At 40.6% G+C, this 24,589-nt stretch overlaps 1 protein-coding gene and 1 long non-coding RNA gene across 2 annotated transcripts in view; both read right to left on the bottom strand.

Annotated features, from left to right (window-relative positions):
- Nucleotides 1–4,163: 4,163 nt before the first annotated feature.
- On the bottom strand, nucleotides 4,164–10,244 carry LOC117522115. The gene is made up of 3 exons (XR_004564145.1): nucleotides 10,197–10,244; nucleotides 4,288–4,449; nucleotides 4,164–4,195 (listed from the first exon to the last, which is right to left on the bottom strand). It is a non-coding gene; the product is annotated as an uncharacterized LOC117522115 (long non-coding RNA).
- A 2,455-nt stretch (nucleotides 10,245–12,699) lies between these two features.
- LOC117521206 (complement factor H-related protein 1-like) overlaps nucleotides 12,700–24,589 on the bottom strand; it is an 80,169-nt gene continuing 68,279 nt past the window's right edge. Inside the window, exon 6 of the mRNA XM_034182550.1 lies at nucleotides 12,700–12,899. Within this exon, the coding sequence (XP_034038441.1) occupies nucleotides 12,700–12,899 (200 nt within the window). The remainder of the gene's footprint in view (nucleotides 12,900–24,589) is intronic.

Raw genomic sequence — 24,589 nt, forward strand, 5'->3', positions numbered from 1 at the left:
TTCTGTTGGACCTCAGTGCTGCTTTTGATACTGTTGACCATAAAATTTTATTACAGAGATTAGAGCATGTCATAGGTATTAAAGGCACTGCGCTGCGGTGGTTTGAATCATATTTGTCTAATAGATACAGTTTGTTCATGTAAATGGGGAATCTTCTTCACAGACTAAAGTTGATTATGGAGTTCCACAAGGTTCTGTGCTAGGACCAATTTTATTCACTTTATACATGCTTCCCTTAGGCAGTATTATTAGACGGTATTGCTTAAATTTTCATTGTTACGCAGATGATACCCAGCTTTATCTATCCATGAAGCCAGAGGACACACACCAATGAGCTAAACTGCAGGATTGTCTTACAGACATAAAGACATGGATGACCTCTAATTTCCTGTTTTTAAACTCAGATAAAACTGAAGTTATTGTACTTGGCCCCACAAATCTTAGAAGCATGGTGTCTAACCAGATCTCTACTCTGGATGGCATTTCCCTGACCTCTAGTAATACTGTGAGAAATCTTGGAGTCATTTTTGATCAGGATATGTCATTCAAAGCGCATATTAAACAAATATGTAGGACTGCCTTTTTGCATTTACGCAATATCTCTAAAATCAGAAAGGTCTTGTCTCAGAGTGATGCTGAAAAAACTAATTCATGCATTTATTTCCTCTAGGCTGGACTATTGTAATTCATTATTATCAGGTTGTCCTAAAAGTTCCCTAAAAAGCCTTCAGTTAATTCAAAATGCTGCAGCTAGAGTACTGACGGGGACTAGCAGGAGAGAGCATATCTCACCCGTGTTGGCCTCTCTTCATTGGCTTCCTGTTAATTCTAGAATAGAATTTAAAATTCTTCTTCTTACTTATAAGGTTTTGAATAATCAGGTCCCATCTTATCTTAGGGACCTCGTAGTACCATATTACCCCATTAGAGCGCTTCGCTCTCAGACTGCAGGCTTACTTGTAGTTCCTAGGGTTTGTAAGAGTAGAATGGGAGGCAGAGCCTTCAGCTTCAGTCTCCTCTCCTGTGGAACCAGCTCCCAATTCAGATCAGGGAGACAGATACCCTCTCTACTTTTAAGATTAGGCTTAAAACTTTCCTTTTCGCTAAGGCTTATAGTTAGGGCTGGATCAGGTGACCCTGGACCATCCCTTGGTTATGCTGCTTTAGACGTAGACTGTGGGGGGGTTCCCATGATGCACTGTTTCTTTCTCTTTTTGCTCTGTATGCACCACTCTGCATTTAATCATTAGTGATCGATCTCTGCCCCCCTCCACAGCATGTCTTTTTCCTGGTTCTTTCCCTCAGCCCCAACCAGTCTCAGCAGAAGACTGCCCCTCCCTGAGCCTGGTTCTGCTGGAGGTTTCTTCCTGTTAAAAGGGAGTTTTTCCTTCCCACTGTAGCCAAGTGCTTGCTCACAGGGGGTCGTTTTGACCGTTGGGGTTTTACATAATTATTGTATGGCCTTGCCTTACAATATAAAGCGCCTTGGGGCAACTGTTTGTTGTGATTGGCGCTATATAAAAAAAAAAGTTGATTGATTGATTCCTTCATATCTCTATGTATGTATGTGTCTGACCATGTTGGATGAACGTCAGTATTTTTCTTAAAATAATGTATTTGGATGTCTCTTTGTATCTCAGTGTCACCCATGTCTTAACTAGCGTACCCTTTGTTAAAACTATGTAAGAGTAGTACGCTTCTTTGTACATCTCACCTTCAAACGCAGCCTCATACAACCATCCATGAAAAATCTACTTAAGGTCCCAGTTTTCTATAGGAATACAAACTTCCTACAGGCACTGCACTAGTAAACTTGATTCTTGGTTTGTTTATTTATTTTAACTTTTCAAAGTCTGGAGACAAAAGCCCCATTAAAAAAAACAGTCTATCGTCCTTGACATCAGAAAAAAGAATGATGAGGGCAGGTGCATTTTTATTTAAATTTTTTTATTTTTATTGATTTTATTTTATTTTCCCTGATATAACAAGAAAGAAGGATTTTCTCTAAAAGAAGATGTGAAATTTCAGCTACAGTTTGCCAGAAGGCACACGGAATAGAATGTGTCAGCACAGAGCTACAACTCCCTGAGGAAAAAATTCACCTCCCAGCCATTGTACTTAGCGTCCAACCTACCTCCATTGTCAAGCGGCAAGTTCCTGACCTGGCTCGGTAAACCTTGGCTGTCTTTGGCCAAAGCATACTCACCACCTAGCGGATATGCCAGTTTTTGTACTAGTTCTACCATCGTCAGTGAAATTCGCCACAGGAAAAAAAAATTGATGCAGGTTGATTTTGGCAGGCAAGGATGATAAACTGTTTTTTTTTTTAAATGGGGCCTAACTAGGCCTACATCTGGACTGGCAGCCTCTTAATTTATCACACAATTCTCTCCCATCATATCACTGCAGCAGCAGTCAGGCATGAGAATTTTCCACGGATCTGTGAATTTCTGACTTTTTCACCTTCACCTGGGCCATTTTTGAGATCGGTGTAAATCCGTTGAGAAAAATTAGGGGGTCGCTGCCCCGTTCTTGTCAGTGTCTCAATAAAAATCCACTGGTCTGAGGACATGGACCGGTAACTCTTGACCTAAGTCTAGTTGATATTTTCCCCTGCTAGATCAATGTCTATTTAAAAGTCTTGTTGGTCTAGTGATTAAAGTGTTTGACAAGACCGAAGTTCAGAAAATGTTTGGAATGACGTCGAGCCGATGAAAAACTGATCAGATGTTAGGACCGATCAGGCCACACAACCCTGGTGTCGCCGACCGAATGGTCCCCCTTAAAAATTGGTCTGCCCTGCCTTCAATGTGTTCACTGCCTTCACTGCTTAAAACTCCACTCCAGTCATCATCTATCTCAGCGACAGGTATCTAAAGCGTTATCAGCATTATTTCATAATTAAAAGACGGGGGACTGACCAGAGTTCCACAGCAGCATGTCTGAGTCTGACGTGTTGCTGCGCATACGTCATTTCAGAGCGTCAGTAGCGATTCACCGATTATCACTTCATTTCCTTAAAACGGCCTTGTTTCTGCTTAAAACTGACTTTAGAATGATTTAAGAGGTTTTACTTTGTCATCTGATGGTTAATAATCACATTATTCCCTTTGATTGCTTTGGGTGTAGAGAGTCTGACTCTGTCTCAGATGCGCTGCTGTGGCGCTCTGATTGCTCTCCCGTCTTTTATTGTGAAATAATGCTGAATTTATGTGGAAATGATTGCTGTACAAAAGCTTCAGATATCTGTCGTTGAGACAGATGATGATTGGAGTGCAGTTTTAAGCGGAAACAAGGCAACAATCTGTGATGGTCCGAAATGGTGCATGTGCAGTGAAGGCAGGGTGGACCGATTTCTAGAGGGGACCGTTCGGTCAGCAACACTGGGCAGACGCACACACAGCAGCCAGTGTTCAGGCCACAGCTCCAGGCAGAACAAGACACAGCAGCCGGGGTTATTGAGCAATTCCTCATGTTTGGATATATACAAACACCCAGTTTGAGCAATGGAGCTTCTTCAAATTTGTCTGAGGTGAGAGTAATTAAAAATAAAACTTGACAAGTTGGCAACACTACTGTGTACCAGGTAACGTTTAAAAAAAAAAGTTCATGCTCACTATTATAAATTCAACTCTGCATCAATGTGCGTTGCCGTTTTTGGACTGTGGCATCACGTGTGATTAATACAGCCTGTCCAGAATCATATATGTCCAGTCAAGAGTCACAACCCTGTCTGTTTAACCTGTAATGTGGAGGAGTACAACCTTATCAGTGTGAACTCAGACACTAGAGAAGTGTTCCACTGGAAATGGAGCAACATCAGATGATGTAAACTACCAGACTGTGGCTGCAGCACAGTGGAGAGCAGCCAGCTGGTCTCTACTTTGCCACAAATGAGTCACAAGATTTTTGTGGATTATTTTGAATATTTTGTTAACATGCTTATCTGGATGAAAGGTGGATTTTTGTGTATTTGGCATTTGTGGATATGAACTGTGTGCAAAATGTACATTCTCATACTTACATTCAGAAAATTCCATTGTTCCACTGTTGCACCGACCAACTGTGTAGTGATCTGTCCACCACTTCTGCTTTTTCACACACTTAAGCGTCACAGTGTCACCGTGCTTCAGAGTTTTCACTATGTAATCCTCTATCTCAGAATATTCCTTGGTGTCCAGAGAGCAGAAGGTGGCTACACAAAAAGAACAGGGTGCCTATTACTATGGTAACCTACGTGATCAACCAGTAGAATGACTAATGGCAGCACTGCGTTGATGGTTGTACCTCTGCACACGGGTCGTTTGGACCACCTGCCGTCGCTGTTGCACACCACTTGCTGTGGACCCACTAATGTGTAATAAACATTACATCGATAGATCAAACCATTTGGAAGAGTTTTGACCACCTCACTATTTTCAACTTTTGGCATAGCTCCACATTGGTTAACTGAAAGAGAAAAGCATTAAAAACAACCAAACAAAAGAAATTAGCACAGCAGCTCTAAGATACCTCACATTAACAAAGTGAGCATGTCCTTCTTGATTTTGTTTAAAGGGTAAGAATGACATTTCTCATTTTAGGCTCCAACATTTTTTGTTCATTAACAACAACAACCTGATCAGCAATGGACTACTAACGTCTCAGAGCAGAACACTGCCACGAGATTGCTAGGAAGTCAAGGCTAAGCACCTGCCATTAAAAAAGGTTCCTCTCCATGTAACCATTCATTCATTCATTTGCTAAACCTGGTGAATCCAGTTAAAGGTCATGGGGGTGCAGCAATCCCAGCAGGCATTGTGTGAGAGGTGGGGTACACCTTGGACAACCTGCCAGTCCGTCACAGGGCCGACACATAAACAGAGAAACTCGGTCACACACACAGTCAATTTAAAGTCACAGATTCACCCAACCTCCATGTCTTTGGAAGGGGGAGGAAGCCGGAACACCTGGAGGGAACCCACACAAACATGAGAAGAGAAAATATGAACCTCGGACCTTCTTGTTGTGAGGCGACGGTGCTAACAACAAAACCATCATGCTGCTCTCTACGCTACCAGACACTTTGGATTACTCACTCAGTTGTCTTCAACCGCTTACTCCAATTAAGGATCATGGTGTGTGTGTGTGTGGGGGGGGGGGGGGGGGGGGGGGGGGGTTGAGAGAGAATTAATAACACAATGGAGTAAGAACACAATGGAAAGAAATCCCATCCCAGTCCATATCATCTTGACTGTGAAAGACTTGGGAGCTCTGAGGAGAGGCTGAAGAATGTGACCTAGGATGTAAAGAAATGGATGTCAGGGCTGCCTTACAAAGAGGATGGATGGATGGATGGATGGATGGATGGATGGATGGATGGATGGATGGATGGATGGATGGGACAGAAACAGCTTCCATAAAATTTTAATCAATGACCTGAAAACTCAGAATGTTAGCCCTAAACCTTGGCAAACACCTGCACATGTGCCCTGTAAAATACAGGTAATGAATGAATGAGCCCATCTCCTAAAGTTTGTGAACATGATGAATCAAATCCAAAAAATTGATAAGTGTCCAAATTATGAGTATAAGGTCAAATAATGAAAACACTGAGATTAAACTTGAAGTTTAATGCACCAGATCAATCCAAAAAGCAAGTGTGCTTATGCCATATACAACCCCTGGCAAAATTATGGAATCACCGGCCTCGGAGGATGTTCATTCAGTTGTTTAATTTGTAGAAAAAAAGCAGATCACAGACATGACACAAAACTAAAGTCATTTCAAATGGCAACTTTCTGGCTTTAAGAAACACTATAAGAAATCAAGAAAAAAAGATTGTGGCAGTCAGTAATGGTTACTTTTTTAGACCAAGCAGAGGAAAAAAATATGGAATCACTCAATTCTGAGGAAAAATTATGGAATCACCCTGTAAATTTTCATCCCCAAAACTAACACCTGCATCATATCAGATCTGCTCGTTAGTCTGCATCTAAAAAGGAGTGAACACACCTTGGAGAGCTGTTGCACCAAGTGGACTGACATGAATCATGGCTCCAACACGAGAGATGTCAGTTGAAACAAAGGAGAGGATTATCAAACTCTTAAAAGAGAGTAAATCATCACGCAATGTTGCAAAAGATGTTGGTTGTTCACAGTCAGCTGTGTCTAAACTCTGGACCAAATACAAACAACATGGGAAGGTTGTTAAAGGCAAACATACTGGTAGACCAAGGAAGACATCAAAGCGTCAAGACAGAAAACTTAAAGCAATATGTCTCAAAAATCGAAAAATGTACAACAAAACAAAAGAGGAATGAATGGGAGGAAACTGGAGTCAACGTCTGTGACCGAACTGTAAGAAACCGCCTAAAGGAAATGGGATTTACATACAGAAAGCTAAACGAAAGGCATCATTAACACCTAAACAGAAAAAAACAAGGTTACAATGGGCTAAGGAAAAGCAATTGTGGACTGTGGATGACTGGATGAAAGTCATATTCAGTGATGAATCTCGAATCTGCATTGGGCAAGGTGATGATGCTGGAACTTTTGTTTGGTGCCTTTCCAATGAGATTTATAAAGATGACTGCCTGAAGAGAAGATGTAAATTTCCACAGTCATTGATGATATGGGGCTGCATGTCAGGTAAAGGCACTGGGGAGATGGCTGTCATTACATCATCAATAAATGCACAAGTTTATGTTGATATTTTGGACAATTGAAAGGATGTTTGGGGATGATGAAATCATTTTTCAAGATGATAATGCATCTTGCCATAGAGCAAAAACTGCAAAAACATTCCTTGCAAAAAGACACATAGGGTCAATGTCATGGCATAGGGTCAATGTCAATGAGCAGATCTGATTTGATGCAGGTGTAATTTGGGGGATGAAAATTTACAGGGTGATTCCATAATTTTTCCTCAGAATTGAGTGATTCCATATTTTTTTCCTCTGCTTGGTCTAAAAAAGTAACCGTTACTGATTGCCACAATCTTTTTTCTTGATTCTTATAGTGTTTCTTAAGCCAGAAAGTTGCCATTTGAAATGACTTTAGTTTGTGTCATGTCTGTGATCTGCTTTTTTTCTACAAAATTAAACAACTGAATGATCATCCTCTGAGGCCGGTGATTCCATAATTTTTGCCAGGGGTTGTACATAGACCTGTCTGTTACCTTACGGATACATTTGGGAATGTTGCAAGGAATAAATTTGGGTCTTTTAGTGAAGCTTCGGGCTAGTGGCCGGCAATCACCTTAGCATTTCTTCTGTTTTTCTTGTTGCTTAATGTTGGCAAATTATACTGTATTTGTTGTCTTTCTGATGCCTGATTCTGCTTTTTCTCTCTGTTTGAGGTGCGGCTCCATCCAGGGATGGGTGTGGTGTCTGTTTCTGCATCCCTCCCGTCCTGTGCATGGCAAAATTTCCTGTATATTTGTTTTGTAAATTGTTTTGTCTTGAGTCTGGTCTGCTTGAGGTTTCTTCCTCAAATCATCAGAGGGTGTTCTTCCTTACCGCTCATGCCTGTGTGCTTGCTCTAGGGGTTGGTAAGATTAGACCTTACTTGTGTGAATCGCCTTGATTTGGCGCTACATAAATTAAATAAATTGAAATTGAAATAAGCTTCTTCTGGCTAAAGTAAAGTCCATCTTCAGTCGACGTGATCTTCAGATGGCCATTCATGCTTTCATCACCTCAGACTTAACTACTGTAATGCATTTCATTGCTTTTTTAACTAGTCTTCTCTTGCATGCCTCCAACTTGTCCAAAAAGCTGCTGCTTGTCTTTTAATGACCACTTCCTGAACTGAGCATATTATGCCTGTACTTTACTCACTCCGCTGGCTTCCAATTCATTTTAGAATTGATTTTAAGATTTTCATGTTTGTTTTTAAATCTAATAATGGACTTGCACCATCCTACTTGTCTAAAATTTTTACACCCTCACACTTACAGTTAGACATTATGGTCTCTGGCCAGTGGCGGTTTTTGATACGGGCCATGTGGGCCGTTGCCCTGGGTGGCATTTATAGAGGGGCGGCACCGTGAGGACGAGCACTTGAAAAAAAAAAATCATGTCCGCATTTATCTGCGGCTCATGCAGGAAACGAGGTTGACAGCCAGTTTATGAAATAAAATGCATTTGAAAGCAGACAGACAGGGTGTAAGAACGGGTTTGAATCTGCCCACTTGTGGAAAAAAGTTTGCAGATGGCTTAGAACTTATGCTGTGTTCACATTACTAGCTGAAGTGACTGAATCTGATCCTATTTTGTGCCGGCAAGAGTGTGTTTTTACAATAATTTTCCAGCAGCTGGCAACTCTTTGTTGTCATGTACACTGACAAAATAATAATAACAGTGATAATGAAATTTAAAATTAGGCTTATCATCATATTTAACTGCTTTATTTAATGGAGAAAAAGAATCACATTTGATTTCATTGGCATTAGAATGCTAGTAATATTTTTTTTAAGTTTAGATTTTTGTTTGATCCACAGATGAAGATCAAAAATTGTGAGGGAAAAAAAGGGCAAAACACTACGTGATCGAATTACTGTCAAACCTAAAACGTCTGCAGATTAGTTTATGCTAAATATTTACACATTTAGCCTAATATGTACAAACATCAAGCTAAATATTAGCTAAATGTTGAGACAAATATGTACCTTAATAAAAGAGTTAATTGTTCCTTCCCAAAAGACAGATTAATAAAGTGTCTAATGTAAGACGTGTTTATTCAAACTTGCAATTCATGGATGTTTTGTTTTGGAGTAATATTGTAGCCTGTGGGCTTTTGATGTCAATTTTAATTGCAATTTCACGGGCACTTTAAAATATTAATAATATAATAATAAAAAAAATGGCTGTTAGTGCAACATTTTATCTGTTTTTTTAGGTGGGGGGGGGGGGGCACTCAGATGGAGTGCCACCCGTGGAGTAATTCAGTGTAGAACCTCCACTGCATCTGGTCAAATTTATTTAGATATTCTGAGGTTAAAATATAAACTCTGGGGTGATCATGCTTTTCTGGTAGCTGAGCTCAGACTGTGGAACAAGTTACCTCCTGATTTACACACAATTTCTGACCCAGCACTTTTTAAGCCCTGGTCAAACGGCACTAACGAAGGATAATGAAGCTCAAATGAAACAAGAAATCTGGGCTTTCGTTGACTTTCGGAGCCATCGTTTACTTTGTTCCTGCAGCTGGCGCTTTGTCAGAATTTTTAAACTGTTGAAAAATTTGAACGAATACCGCCGACAACCTCAATTCATCTTCATTAATTTTGATTTCGTTCTTGGCGGTTTCTTTGCATTTATTTAGTTTTTGTAACGTTAGTGTTTTCATTTTACTTTTGTCCAACTTTGTTCAACCTCCCATGTCCGACGTATTGAACGAAGGTTGACGAATGCAAAGATATCTGAACAAATCGGTAACTAAACTTCAATGAGCTGAATGAAACATCCTTGTATCAACAGCGACGGTGGACGAGGGCATGGAGCCAGCACTGGAGACAGTTTGGTTTTATACCTGCCTTTGGTCACATGATCATGAATGTTTCATTTTTATTTTGTTTAATGTGCTGAGGGTGACGTTCGCTTTATTTTTCGTTTATTAGTTTTGGTTTTGCTTCGTTCCTTTTGTTCAATCCTTCGTTGACATCTTCGCAGACACTGTCAAGGAATTTCATTTTAAGTTCTGTTTGATTTTGCTTAATTCGCAGGCTTTTCGGTGATGGGAAACGTGCAGGATCTTTCGTCCATCTTTTCTCGACAATCTTTGACTTTTTATCTTTCATCTAGCTATCACCGTTGCCCTGTGACCAGGGCATTAAATCAAAGCTCAAGACTTATTATTTAGACTGCCTTTTAATGCCTCATGGTGCTGTGACATGTTTCGTTTGTATGTGCCTTCTTAACTCTATTGTATGTTTGTTTAATTTTTGTGGATCCTTGATCTTTGATTTTACTGTAAAGCACTTTGGACACCATCTGGCTGCTATAAAAGGCTATAGGAATAAATGTTGATTGACTGATTGAAGCTTATCATCACAGGTATGATTGAATTTATGAGCAGGTGTGATGAAAGCTATATTTAACATGAAACGATAGTGTTTGTCAGTTTATTTTATTCCCAAAGCCAAGGACTGGTGGCCACCATGGTCACCACTGTGGTGTTACTTTGGACTGGTGTCTAATTCAGACAAAAAATACCTCCATGTGAAGTATGTGTTCCAGTACCAGTTCCTCCAGCCCCTCCAGCTCCTCCAGCTCCAGATGGCCCTTGTCCAGCACCTGGCTTGGTTTGTCTTCCTGTAAAACATAATTACAATGACAACACTGCTTTGAAAGCCATATAATGTTATAGAAGCAGTCAGAATGCAGACCTCTGCTAAGGTAAAAACTATGAGTTCTATTGCCTAATTGCCCGTTTTCTTTTTTACAAAAAAGAATAATTTCCCAGTGTAACAAAAATACCATGGATCCCGGGATCCTGATCATCATCACCAATATTAATTCTTTCATTTGTAACATGTCATAGTTTTTTGAACTTTGCTCAAACTGGACATTTTTTTTTTAAGTTTTGCATTATTTTGATACAGTAAACTGACTCACAAAGAGATTCTGTTTTTACTTGCACGTGCAAACAACAGCAATCAGAGATTTCTGATGTTTGCCAATCTGGATCAGATCACCTCCAAAATTCAGTGGAGTCTTCCGTACATATCTATCTGTGGTGCAAATTTAGTGAGAATCCGTGAAGTAGTTTTGATGTAATCCTTCAAAGCCTATATAAAGGGAAATCTTAATCCAGAATCCAGATCCAGATCACCTCCAAAATTCAGTGCAGTCTTTCATACCCTAATATCTATGTGTGGTACAAATTTGGTGAGAATCTGTGAAGTAGTTTGACGTAATCCTTCAAAGCCTATATAAAGTGAAACTTGATTCAGAATGCAGATCCAGATCACCTCCAAAATTTACTGGAGTCTTTCATGGCCTAATGTATCTGTGGTAAAAATTTTGTCAAAATCTGTGCTGTAGTTTTGATGTAATCCTGCTAACAGTAATCCTAAAGCCTATATAAAATGAATCTTGATCCAGAATCTGGATCCAGATCACCTCCAAAATTTAATGTAGTCTTCCCTGCCCTCATATCTATCTGTGGTGAAAATTTCGTCAAAACCTGTGCAGTAGTTTTGATGTAATCTTGCTAACAGACAGAGAGACAAATAAATAAATGTCGATGATTTTATTACATCCTTGGTAGACGTAATTAAGAAAACACTAACAGATACAGATAACACAAACACCTGCATCAATTCAACAAAAGTTGGATACATCATACAATGTCTGCAGCACTTGCAAGTATTTAAAGTAATAATGTGTCTGTTGCAAATTCACACAATGCACACAAACAAAAAGACTTTGTAAAGTTTTGCAATACAATGGAAGTACAACACAAACAGATGTTTCTGTCTTGAGGACTTTAACCAACTTCTGGTCTTCAGTGCCTTTCAAATAAATGAACATGAGTGGTCTGAGAGCATTTGCCCCGCTGGCAAATGCTGTTTTGGCATAAGTGCTTGCTACATTCTAATAACATTTCGAGGTAAGTGATGGTTTATTTCAGAATGCAGACACCAACTCATGAAACTGACAGAGTCTAGATTTGTTAATGAAGGACCATAACTCTGGTAAAAATGGGTTCAACTTGAACGATATGATAATATGCATATTACCAACCTATAACAAGGACTTGTACCAATTTTCAGGAAATTCCTCCTAAGAGGAGTTGACTTCAGAATGCAGAAACCCGCTCATGACACTGATGGAGTCTAGATTTGTTAATGAAGGACCATAACTCTGGTAAAAATGGGTCCAACTTGAACAATATGATAATACGCATATTACCGACCTATAACAAGGACTTGTACCACGTTTCAAGAAATTCCTCCTAAGAGGGTTGACCTCAGAATGCAGACACCCACTCATGAAACTGATGGAGTCTAGATTTGTTAATGAAGGACCATAACTCTGGTAAAATGGGCCAAACTTCAATGATATGATAATATGTGCATTACCAACCTATAACAAGGATGTGCACCAAGTATATGAAATTCCTCCTAAAAGTGGGAGAAGAGTTGATTTCAGAACACTTACACCCTTTTTGGGACGGACGGACAGACAGAAGGAAATTACCGCGACATAATCCCCCTTTGGGGATGAAAATAGGATAAACTCAAACTCTACCCACTTACTCCTGTATGTGGGTAGAGAAGATGGATGGATGGATGAATAACAATCTTAAATGTAAAATCATTAATAAAGTAATTAAACAAATTTGATCAGCTCTACTGACCCCATAAAGGAAAATGCACTGAATGTTCCATCAGTTAAAGTCCTCTGAACAGAAACCTCTTTTTGTGTTGTGTTTTGTGTTCTGTACTTCTGTTGTGTTGTGAAGATTAACAGTACCCATGGGTTGTTTTTTTTTAGGTGTGAATTTTCAGCAGATACATTATCAAATTAAACTGTTACATGTGTTCCAGGTGATATTTGTGTTATGTTTTTGTAAGCTTTTTTAATTTGCAAGACTTTTTGATTGCGTTTTTTTTTTTGGTGTATTTGCATTTTCTATGAGTGCTTTTACTGTCTTAATTTGATAGTGTTGTTGTTGCTGCTCTTGAGTACTGTAGTTCTCAGATAAACAAAATCACTTACTGCACTGTGGGCCGGTCGTCCAGTTTCCAGATAAACAGTAGATGGATTTTGTGGCATCTTCTCCCTCTACGTCAAATCCATCCTCACATTCATACTTTAGTTCTGAATCTGCAACTAATATCTCCTGGGGTCCCTGATGAATAATGACTGCATGAGGGATTTTAGGTGGTGAATCACATGCATCTTCACTCCCTTAAAAACAAAAAACAAACAAAAATAAATTAGATTTGCAAGCAAATATTAAGGGTCCAAGCACCCCCTGCACCATCACGGATCCAGCTCTACCCCAAGCAGGGATGACTGATAAGCCTTGTAAGACTCTCAGGCACGATCAGCATGAATTTTGGAACATGACAGAGCTCTGAAATTTATAAATATATGCTTTGCAGCACCATCTAGTGGCGCAGTTCCACCAACTTTAGCACTGTGGATCTAACATCGGCATCTATACACCTGCCAAATTTCATGCCATTCACCTATCCTGTTAATGAGAAACCCATCATAAATTAAATAATGTGCAAAGGGTCCAACTCAAAGTAAAAAAATGTGCAAACAGAGCAAAATATTTGAAAGTTTCTGGTCCAGTTTTTTCAGAGTCAAAGGCAGAGAACCTTTTTACACTAATTATTCCAACCTCTGTGTTCTGGAGTCCTGCATTTGTGTCCAGCCACACTGCACCTGCATCCTGACACAGGGTATATCATGAGTGGCTCTGCTTGCTACTGAGGTCGATACGTCAAATATATTTCACACAAGACTGCGGTTGGGCTAATGTCTTGGTTAATTTGAGGCCAATACATAACCTCGCATGCTCTGCGTTTGCATTTTTCTTCACCCAAGTGCCCTTCGTGTATCTTTTTTAGCTTGTTTTTGTGCATTGAGGTTGGACTAACAAATCTGTTGCCTTTAAACACAATGTCATCAACAACTGACAGCTCTATTTTTACATCCAATTGACCTGCACTTGTAGCGGACAGTGCTTTTTGTGTTCACGCCATCCTTTTTGGATTATCTTTTTTCGTCTTTTTCAGTCTCTTGTCTAATCCGTTCTGTTCTTTCACTTGACACAGGAAGTGATGACATTATCATGTCTACATATGCTTGAATACCAGCACATTTTTCATCATCAAGTCTCTCTTGCTTTTCCACTGCTCTGGACAGAGCATCTGCAGCATATACATGGATTTTCCAGGTGTGTATGTCATCTTCACATCATATATCTATAGCCTTATCATCATGTGCTGTATCCTCATTGGACAATCGGCCAATGGCTTGGACATGATGGTGACCAAGGGTTTATGGCCAGTTTCCACTTCAACTGCTTGTTCATATACTTAATGATGGAAGCGTTCACATGAAAAGGTTGTGGCCAGCAGTTCTTTCTCAATCTGTGCATAGTTGACCTCTGTGCATGTCAAGGCCCTGCATAAGCCACTGGTTTCCATGTCTCCTCTTACATTTGCAGAAGAACAGCTCCTACGCCATGTTGTGAAGCCTCTGCTGAGATTCGTGTGTTCTTCTTTGGGTTGTAGAACCACAATATCGGCTCTGCTGTATGTTTTCAGTGTCTGAAAGCATTGCGCTTGCTCATGTTGCCACATCCACTCATTATTTTGCTCCAGAAGTATTCTAAGTGTGTTACTGTGGACAATCTTGAGAGGAACTTTGCAAGATAGGTCACCATCCTCAAGAAGCATCTTCAGATACAACATCTCCAATAAAGGTAAGTGACTTGACAGCAAACTCACGTTTGCCCTTGTTTAGTTTCAGGTTCACTTTTGGTGTCTGATTAAGCACTTGTCTCAGCCATGCATCATGTTCTTTCTTTGTTGAACCCCAGATGATAATATCATCCATCATAGTTGTAACTCCAGGTATGTTGTATCGAATAATGTATCGTCTTGTGGTAGACTTCTGGGGCTGACAAAATCCCGTATGGAAGGCCAAGAAATCAGTATCGCCCCTCAGGTGTGTTAAAGGTGCAAAGTCTCAAACTGAGCGGAATGTCAAGCTTCATTTGCCAGAACACTGAAGATGCATCAAGTTTACTGAACCACTTTGCACCGGTGTCGCAGATCGAACGGTGCTCCCTAAAAATTGGTCCGCCCTGCCTCCACTGCGCATGCATCATTTTGGAGCGTCAGCAGCTCATCTGAGAAAGAGTCTCTTCACCCAAAGCGATCACATGGATTAATGGGATTATTAACCATAAGATGACAAGGTAAAACCTCTTAAAACATTCTAAAGTCAGTTTTAAGCAGAAACAAGGCAGTTTCAAGCAGAAATCAGGCGATATTCCATGACGCTTTGAAATGATGGATGCGAAGTGAATGCAACAGCTAGCAGCCCATGTAGCTGTGGCGCTCTGATCGCTTCCTCTGTCTTTTATGATGAAATAATGCTGAATTTATGTGCAAATCATTGTTGTACGAAAGCTTCAGATATCTGTCGCTGAGACAGATGATGACTAGAGTGCAGTTTTAAGTAGAAACAAGGTGATAATCCATGAACCGTGGCTGATGACACATGCACAGTGAAGGCAGGGCGGACCAATTTTTAGGGGGGACCGTTTGGTCTGCGACACTGGCAAACTGGAACATTATCTCCTCGTGTGAGTAAGTTAAAGTGCTCCCTTTTCACTGCTTTGTTGAAATCTCTGGGATCTAAGCAAGTTTGCAATTCTCGATTTTTCTTTTGCACTAACACTCATAAGCTCACCCGGTCAGTTTTCTTTATCACATTTAGCTTTTCCATGCGAGCTCGTTCATCTTTGAGTCTTTCTCTCAAGGCAAATTGAATCTTTCTGCATGCATGCACTACTGGTGTGACAGTCTCAGCAATATGTATTTTGTGTTCACCTGGTCGACAGCCAAGTCCATCAAAAACATCTTTGTACTCTATTATTAGTGCATCTTGATCATTGCTGGGCTTTGAGGCACCAACAAACACTCTTGACAAGATTGAGGTTTTTTTTGTTTTTTTTTTTGCATGCAGATAAACCTAAGATTGGTTGCATTCTTTCTTCCACGATTAGCAACTGTGCCTTTAAGATCTGTCCCTTGTGCTTAAAAGTGGCGAGAAGCTGCCTTTAACTGGCACACCATCTCCAGTGTATCCCGCCACCTTCATTTTCACTGGATGAATCTTGCTTTGCACTGTGAGTGTACTGTAGTCAGCTGCTGACAGCAGGTTCACTTGGGTTCCAGTGTCTAATTTAAATGGAATTATTGTTTCATTTACAATAACTGGCAGAATCCACTCCTGTTTTCCACTTGATGCCAGCACTACAGCAACAAAAAGTTCCTCTTCTGCTGTGTACATGTTTTTCTTTGTGACACTAGCTGTGCAGCGACTTGCATAATACTTTTTTTAATCACAATTATTACTTGTTTTTTCATATGCACGATCTTGGAGCATGACTCCCTCCACATTTAGTGCATTTTATCGCTGCCTCTTTCTCATTCTTTTGTCTGGCCTTACATTTCTTGTGAAATATTCCCAAGGTTGGGTAGGATTACTTTGAAAGAATACATGTGGATTACATGTATGTATGTACATACATTTGGATTAATTGTAATCTGATTACTTTTGGATTACATTTCAAAGTAATCCTACCCAACCCTGAATATTCCTCCATTTCTCTTTAGACCAGTTGATGTGTTCTTTGGCAAATTGTAACCTCTTCTGCACGTCTTTTATTTAACAGAGGGACTTTGCGGGGGATTCTTGCAAATAAATGAGCTTCACACAAGTGTCTTCTAACTGTCACAGCACTTACAGTTAACTCCAGACTGTCTTTGATCATCCTGGAGCTGATCAATGGGTGAGCCTTTGCCATTCTGGTTATTCTTCTATCCATTTTGATGGTTGTTTTCCATTTTCTTCCACGCGTCTGTTTTTTTTTTTTGTCCATTTTAAAGCATTGGAGATCATTGTAGATGAACAGCCTATAATTTTTTGCACCTGCGTATAAGTTTTCCCCTCTCCAATCAACTTTTTAATCAAACTACGCTGTTCTTCTGAACAATGTCTTGAACGTCCCATTTTCCTCAGGCTTTCAAAGAGAAAAGCATGTTTAACAGGTGCTGGCTTCATCCTTAAATAGGGGACACCTGATTCACACCTGTTTGTTCCACAAAATTGACGAACTCACTGACTGAATGCCACACTACTATTATTGTGAACACCCCCTTTTCTACTTTTTTTTTTTACTAATAGCCCAATTTCATAGCCTTAAGAGTGTGCATATCATGAATGCTTGGTCTTGTTGGATTTGTGAGAATCTACTGAATCTACTGGTACCTTGTTTCCCATGTAACAATAAGAAATATACTCAAAATCTGGATTAATCTTTTTAGTCACATAGCACTACTATTATTCTGAACACTACTGTATACTGTCTTGGTGGCTGCTCTGTTCTGCCTTCCCCTCCCTTCCTGTGTGTTTCCAGAAGGCATGGTTACCTCACCTGATGCTCATCACTGACAGCTGTATATAAACCCTGGTTCAGCACTTCCACCTTCGCCAGTAACTCAGTTATCACTACGTGTGATCCTGCTTCCAGTCAGCTCCGTGGGTGGCCACCTGGCTCCAGTCTCTTACGTCGCTGTTTATTAAGTTCCCTGGCTATGGTCTCTGACATCGTCACCTGCTCTGGTCTCACCTGGCTCCGGTTTCCAGTCATGCTGCCTATTCAGTCCTCTGGTTCTGGTCTTCAGCCCTGTCCTCAGTTCTGATCCAGTCTGTGTCTTGTGCCCTCCAGAACTCCTTGCACATTTCCAGAATTAACTTGTATTACACTTCTTTTGGGTCGTCCATTCGGTTCATTGGATTCAGCCATAACAGGAGTTACTGGCCACATCATGGATCCAGCGGGACTAAACAAAGTCCGCCAAACTCTCAGGTTGCAGGGGGCATATCTTGGACAGCAGTAGCAGCAAATAAAGAGGCTCACCAACGAGGTGCAGACCTGAGGCGAATAGATGTCCAGCTCAAACACACATCACTGCACTATCAGACTAGATAGACCAGCTCACCTTCACACTCACACTGTCTCGACCCTCACCCACACTGTTAAAGCTCAGGCTTCAGCTCCAGTCATCCCATTCCATGAGCCAATTATTTGTCACCCCAAACCATTTTCAGGGAATGTAAATACTTGTACTTCATTCCTCATGCAGTGTTCTTTGGTATTTTCCCAGCATTCCTCACAATATTCCACCAATAGCTGTAAAACAGCCTACACGTCATTAACGTGCTCCAGGGGGGAGGCTCTGGCTTGAGCTACCGCCCTCTGTAACTCCAGAGACACCCGTCATTCACCTAAAAATATAAATTAGTCTTTGATCATCTCATGTGACCTCCCAATGTTTTCTGTCCCTCCGACAGAAGTGTCACACCATCGCAGACTATTCCTTTGAAAACGTGTTTTTGTTTACGGCCTTACTGAGACTCTTCAGGATGAGCTGGTGGTCCAGGATGAACTTGAAACCACTGATCAGTTAATTTCATGAGCAATTCGGATAGATAACCAGTTGAGGGAGAGGCGGCGGGAGAAAGGCTGGAGGACTGACCACATCACCTCCGCTCACATCCCTCCATGACTAGTGCTGAGTTCTTCTTCCTCAAGCTCCACTGGGAACACACTCCCCACCCGAAAGAACCCCCTACTGAAGAGCTTATGCAGCTCAGCAGGGCCAAACTTACCATCCAGGAAAAATAGCGGAGAATAGCTGCCGGGGAGTGTATTTATTGTAGTGCAAGAGGGCACTTCCTCAGCAATTGCCGGGTGCCAAAATCTAACGCTCGCCCGTAGGTCCCATGACCTATTTCCATCACAGCACTCATTAACACCGGGGCTGAGGGCAATATTTGGACAGCAAAATACTCACTAAACCATGCATCCTGGTGGTAAATCTCACCTCACCTCTCACCGTGCACGCCTTAGATGGTACTCCCTTGCCTGCAATTACGCACCAGACTGAGCCAGTCCAGGAATTGGAATCACAGGGAGATGATCCTGTTTTGTTTTTTGTTTTGTTTTTTGTCTTTTTCTCCACCTCACCATTAGTTTTAGGACATCCCTGGCTCACACTCTACAACCCCCGTATTGACTGGCTGACCGGGGCAGTCACCCAGTCAGAGGTGTCAAATCCAGCTTCAGAAAATAAAAACCCTCCCATGTGTTGCTTCTATCTGTGCACCTAAAACAGGTGCTCTCAATAATTAGCTCATCCACCTGCCTGAAGAGCTGAACTAATTACAATCAGCTGATTTACTGGGAAGATGAAACAAATATGTGGCTGGACTTTTACTTTCTGAAGCTGGATTTGATATCTCTGCACCCAGTGGAACGAAACCTGCCACCTCCGGTGTTTGCGATCCTCTGTTCTCGCCAGTGTCGGTGACACGGAGTCGGAGAGCACACCCCCATCCTCACGTTAGTCCCCACCTGCTATCACAACTTAGGAGAGGTGCTCAGTAAGGACCGGGCATTATTACTGCCACCGCACAGGCCGTATGATTGTGCCATAGGAAGATGGAACAAATATGTGGCTGGACTTTTGCTTTCTGAAGCCGGAGTTTTACACCTCTGTAAATTTCACATTTCAATTCCGCCTGATTTAGGCTGCCCAAACACTTTTTGTGCCTAGAAAAAACAGGAAAAAAAAAAAAGGATCCTTCGACCACCTGGTGCTAGGACCCTAAAAATACACAGCAGGTAACTATGGATGAAAAGTTGGTTCAGTGCTGACAATATTATGGTTTTGAATGCAGATTTCCAGTTTATCCAGACTTACTCTCACAGACAGGCACAGAGGTCCACGTTCCATTGGTACATCTGGCTGTTGCGTCCCGGTTTTTGTGTTCATATCCTGTGTTGCATGTTATCCTAATTACATGTCCTTCCTCGTACCAGCCAGTCTGACTTTCAGTGTGTTTTCCATTGGGTATATTTAGAGCAACGCAGGAGTTCACATCTGAGGAAAGAAAGAGGAGGATTTCTGTTTTCACAAAACAGATAAATGGCATTTATCTCAAATTATTAATGAAAGATTAGGTCAAATTTATATTCCTGCAAAAAAAAATGGTCAGTGTTGGGGGAAGTGTCTGGTTAGTCACCTGGTCTACCTGTGAGTCTTCTATACACAAATCATCCTAAACTGGTTTTAAATATCACACAGTGGAACCACACCATATGAAGACATCCATGAAGTCAAATAATTCTGCTCTGATGTCGTCAAGAGGAAATAATTAGTTATTTAAGTTTTTGTTGCCTCTTTTATGAAAAAAATACATCATATTTAATGATGGCTTCCTGGACTTGGCCATCAAATGTGAATCTGTGGCTGTTTCTCAATTCAGGGTCTGCATCCTTTAAACTGCATTCATCAACCAAATACATCATAAGTGGTGCAACTGGACTGTCTTATTTTGAAGGTTCCTTGTAATGCACAGGTGCATCCGTCACAGCTCAAACAATCCCAAAAGTCATCGCACATTTTTTTCCCTTCAAGACAACCATATATATATATATATATATATATACTTGCTGGGTTACCCGGTGCTGCCCAGGTTAACCTGTTTTAGACATAAGCCAAATGCCAATCATTTTAATGAAAACAATTGCCCAACATTTGTTTTTGTAATGCTGATGTCTTATAAATATAATAGTTAATGGGTTAAAGTTTGTCCAGCATAACTATAAGAGGTGGACTCCCCAAACTAAGTGGAAATACTTGGTTAAAAGACAAACACATTTGAAGTCCTTCATGCAGACTTTGTTTTGCAATCAAATTTATAACAAAATTACACACAAAAGGTAGGTAACAGTAAATTTAAATATCAATGAATCAAAATTGAGGTAGTGGTATATTTCACTGTTTTTACATTGCATTTTTACAAACATGAAACAAATGTATTCAGACAGGAAGGCAAACTGGGTAGCTGAAGGAAGGGATTAAATAAATAGAGATGGCCAACACATATACAGGGCTGGAAATTTGAATCTGCCTGGTCATACCCACAGCTTCAGCCTAAGCATGCTGTTATTTTACTGAGTGTGCTGTGGCTGTGCTGTGCTGAGTGTGCTGTAGAAAGGGATTAAATAAACAGAGATGGCCAACACATATACAGGGCTAGAAATTTGAATCTGCCTGGTCATACCCACAGCCGGCTATTTTGGGGGTAATTTTTAGTTCAACTTTTAAAAAATGGTACCAGTTTGGTCCCCATGTTATGAGAATTCAGAATATATATAGTTTTTAGGGCTACATATTATAGTTTGGGAGTTTATCCCGGACAGACAGACAGACTGACGTAGCCCTTTATGTGTGTGTGTCTATATCATATATATATATATATATATATATATATATATATATATATATATATATATATATATATATATATATATATATATATATATATATATACGAGGTCTATTAGAAAAGTATCCGACCTTATTATTTTTTCAAAAACCATATGGAATCACGTATGATTGCGTCAGACAAGCTTGAACCCTCGTGCGTATGAGTTTTTCCATGCCTGTCGGTTGCGTCATTCGCCTGTGAGCAGGCTTTGAGTGAGGAGTGGTCCAGCCCCCATCGTCGTTTCATTGCTAGGAAATGGTGGAATGATTTGGGCTTTTTTTCCATCAGAATTTTTTCAGAAACTGTTAGAGACTGGCAGCTGGAAACCATTAAAAAAATTTATCTGGCTTTCGGTGAAAATGTTACGGGCTTGGTAGAGAATAAGGAGTGTTACTGTCGCTTTAAGGACGGCCCCCAGCAGCTGTGGGGCGCGCCGCGCTCCAAAGCCGCCATCGACAGGCTGAAAGACCATTTAATTTCTAAACGGATGGCTGTCTGGATCCGTGACCGTCATGTGCCATTTCTCTGGTTATCACAAGAGCTGGACATCAACCATTTTCCGGCAGATTTCACTTTTAACAAGAGATTTTGTCATGGAAAGCCGAGCGGAGGCTTCACACATCATGATGGATTCGCTACTGGAGCGAGACAAAACCACCTCCATTTTGGTCTCACAAAGCCGTCCTGTGAGACCAAAACTGAGGTTTTTCTCTCTATCCGACCTTTTCATTTTTTTCAAAAACTATATGGATTTGAATCATGTGCGCTTGCATCAGACAAGCTTGAACCTTTGTGCGCATGCGTGAGTTTTTTCACGCCTGTCAGTTGCGTCATTCGCCTGTGGGCAGGCTTTGAGTGAGCACTGGTCCACCCCCCTCATCGGATTTTTATTGTTTCGGAATGGCGGAGCGACTGCCGCTTTGTTCCATGAAAATTTTTTCAGAAACTCTGCCAGACAGCCAGATGGAAACCATTTGGAAGATTCAGATGGCTTTCGGTGAAGATTCTATCGGTATCACACGGATTAAGGACCATTAAAACTGGATTAAAAACGGCCCACAGTGGCGGAGGGTGCACCGTGCCCCGAGCGGCCATCGACAGGCTGGAACGAGCAGATCACTTCCAAATTTAAGGCTCTGTTGATGCAGGACGTCTGCATTATCAGCTGTGAGCCTGTTTCTGTTTTTATCTACAATCTGTGACACTAAACAGCCTTTCACTCTTTACACAATTTTTTTTTTAGCTTTTAATTAAATATATACCAGCAACTACACAAATACATACCATAAATGTTGTTTTATCCTCCTCCAAAGGTGGAACATGTAAATATTGGAGGAGCACAGTGTGCACACGCACACACATGAAAGCTTGTAAAAGTACATAAATTTGGCCGCATCATTGTTTAAGCCGCAGTGTTCAAAATGTGTGAACAAAGTAGGGGGTTATAGTCCGGAAATTACAGAGCGTGTGCATTAAAATCCCCCACTGAGATGTTGACAACACGGTGCTGTAAAGGGGTATCGGGTGTTGTAGCATCGGAGAGGTTTTATGATTACAAGTAAATGAATGCGAGATCGGGGCCGATACCCGATACTGGTATCGGTATTGGTGCATCTCTATGCTGATGTTCATTGTGGTCCCGAAAATTTTTTATACATGCTTAAACTCTTCGATGTTCATGCTATAATGTCGTAAGAGTTGAGCACCACTACAGCTATGTCACCTTAACTGGTGTCCCATTAATGTTCCATGCCCCAGCAGCCTCTGCTGGCCAATGTCAGAGACTTGACTGGACACACCATCTCCTCTGGATCCCTTTGGCATGAAGAAATATTTAGCAATATTAAGAAATGTGAAGGAATATATAAAACCTGCCTTGATGATGCACCAGTAGCAAATGACGCAATTGCAGAGTTACGTCAACTTTATATAGGCTACGTCTCCTGACGTCTCTCAGATCTGCCAAGAGAGGCTACTGCTGCACGGAGTGTGCTACCAATGCACCCGTCCTCTGAACTACATCCTATAGTGAGTCAGTGGACTATCGCCAAATAATGACACTCTGTTAACCCCCAAAACATGAATCAGCTGCAAATTGTGAATTATCTGTAAACTGTTAATGGCAAAACGTGAATACTGAAAAAATAACTCCCAAAACCTGAACACAGGTCTCACAAAACGTCAGTGCAGGTTTCGCAAAACGTGAATATCATTCATGATAGCGACATGTTTTCAGTTTAAGTAGTTTACGGATTTCAGTTTATGGCTCAGTTACTTCAGGAAATCTTGATCGCAAACCATTTTTTTGGGGGGGGGGGGGGTGGTAACGTTGTAAATGGTAAATGAACTGCATTTACAACCCCAATTCCAATGAAGTTGGGACTTTGTGTGAAATGTAAATAAAAACAGAATACAATGATTTGCAAATCGTCTTCAACCTATATTCAACTGAATACACCACAACGACAAGATATTTAATGTTCAAACTGATAAACTTTTGTTTTTGTACAAATATTCTATTTAATCACTACAGGGAGGGCCACGACGATCCGCTCCTTCTGTTGCCAGAGCGCCGCCATCTTGGTTAGCATCTGACAAACAGACATAAATGACAAACATAAATAGAAATCAATGGACAGGATCAATGCTTTCAAGAGAGTTTCACCATAAATCTGCATTTTCCATGCTGTTACATTTATTCAAACTCAGTCCCACATTTGTACAGACAGTATTTGTCAAAACAAATACAGAAGAGGATCAAACTATTTATATAATAGACTTGAATGAATTTGTTCATCCCAGGCCAGATGTTGTGAAGCAAGATAGAAAATAATACCATCAGTTTGTCAAAAACACTATGTCTGCCACAACACGAGATACTAGTCTGATTCTTAATTAATTTCATTATGAAGTTGGGATATAATCAGGGGTGAAAGTAAGAGCTTCGCGCACTCGCATCATATTAAAGATATTAATATTAAAGCTGGCTCTTCACCCACCTGGGGCACCGCTTTTACACAGCACTTCAATGCGATAATTTCAAATAAAATAAATAAAACAAACAGCCACGCCGGCCAGGGTGAAAATAAGATTATTCAATCATTTCTGGACCAGGTTGAAAGAAATCTGAAAACACTGCACTGGAATATAGTGTATATCATCGAGAAATTTATCTCATTCGTGCATATTCTTATACAACCCCAATTCCAATGAAGTTGGGATGTTGTGTGAAATGTAAATAAAAACAGAATACAATGATTTGCAAATCCTCTTCAACCTATATTCAATTGAATACACCACAAAGACAAGATATTTAATGTTCAAACTGATGAACTTTAATGTTTTTGTGCAAAAATATTTGCTAATTTTAAAATGGACGCCTGCAACACATTTTAAAAAGCTGGGACAGTGGTATGTTTACCACTGTGTTACATCACCTTTCCTTCTAACAACACTCAATAAGTGTTTGGGAACTGAGGACACTAATTGTGAGTGTCATGATTGTGTATA

This window comes from Thalassophryne amazonica, chromosome 12 (genome assembly GCF_902500255.1).
Source record: "Thalassophryne amazonica chromosome 12, fThaAma1.1, whole genome shotgun sequence".
Classification (NCBI taxonomy): Eukaryota; Metazoa; Chordata; class Actinopteri; order Batrachoidiformes; family Batrachoididae; genus Thalassophryne; species Thalassophryne amazonica.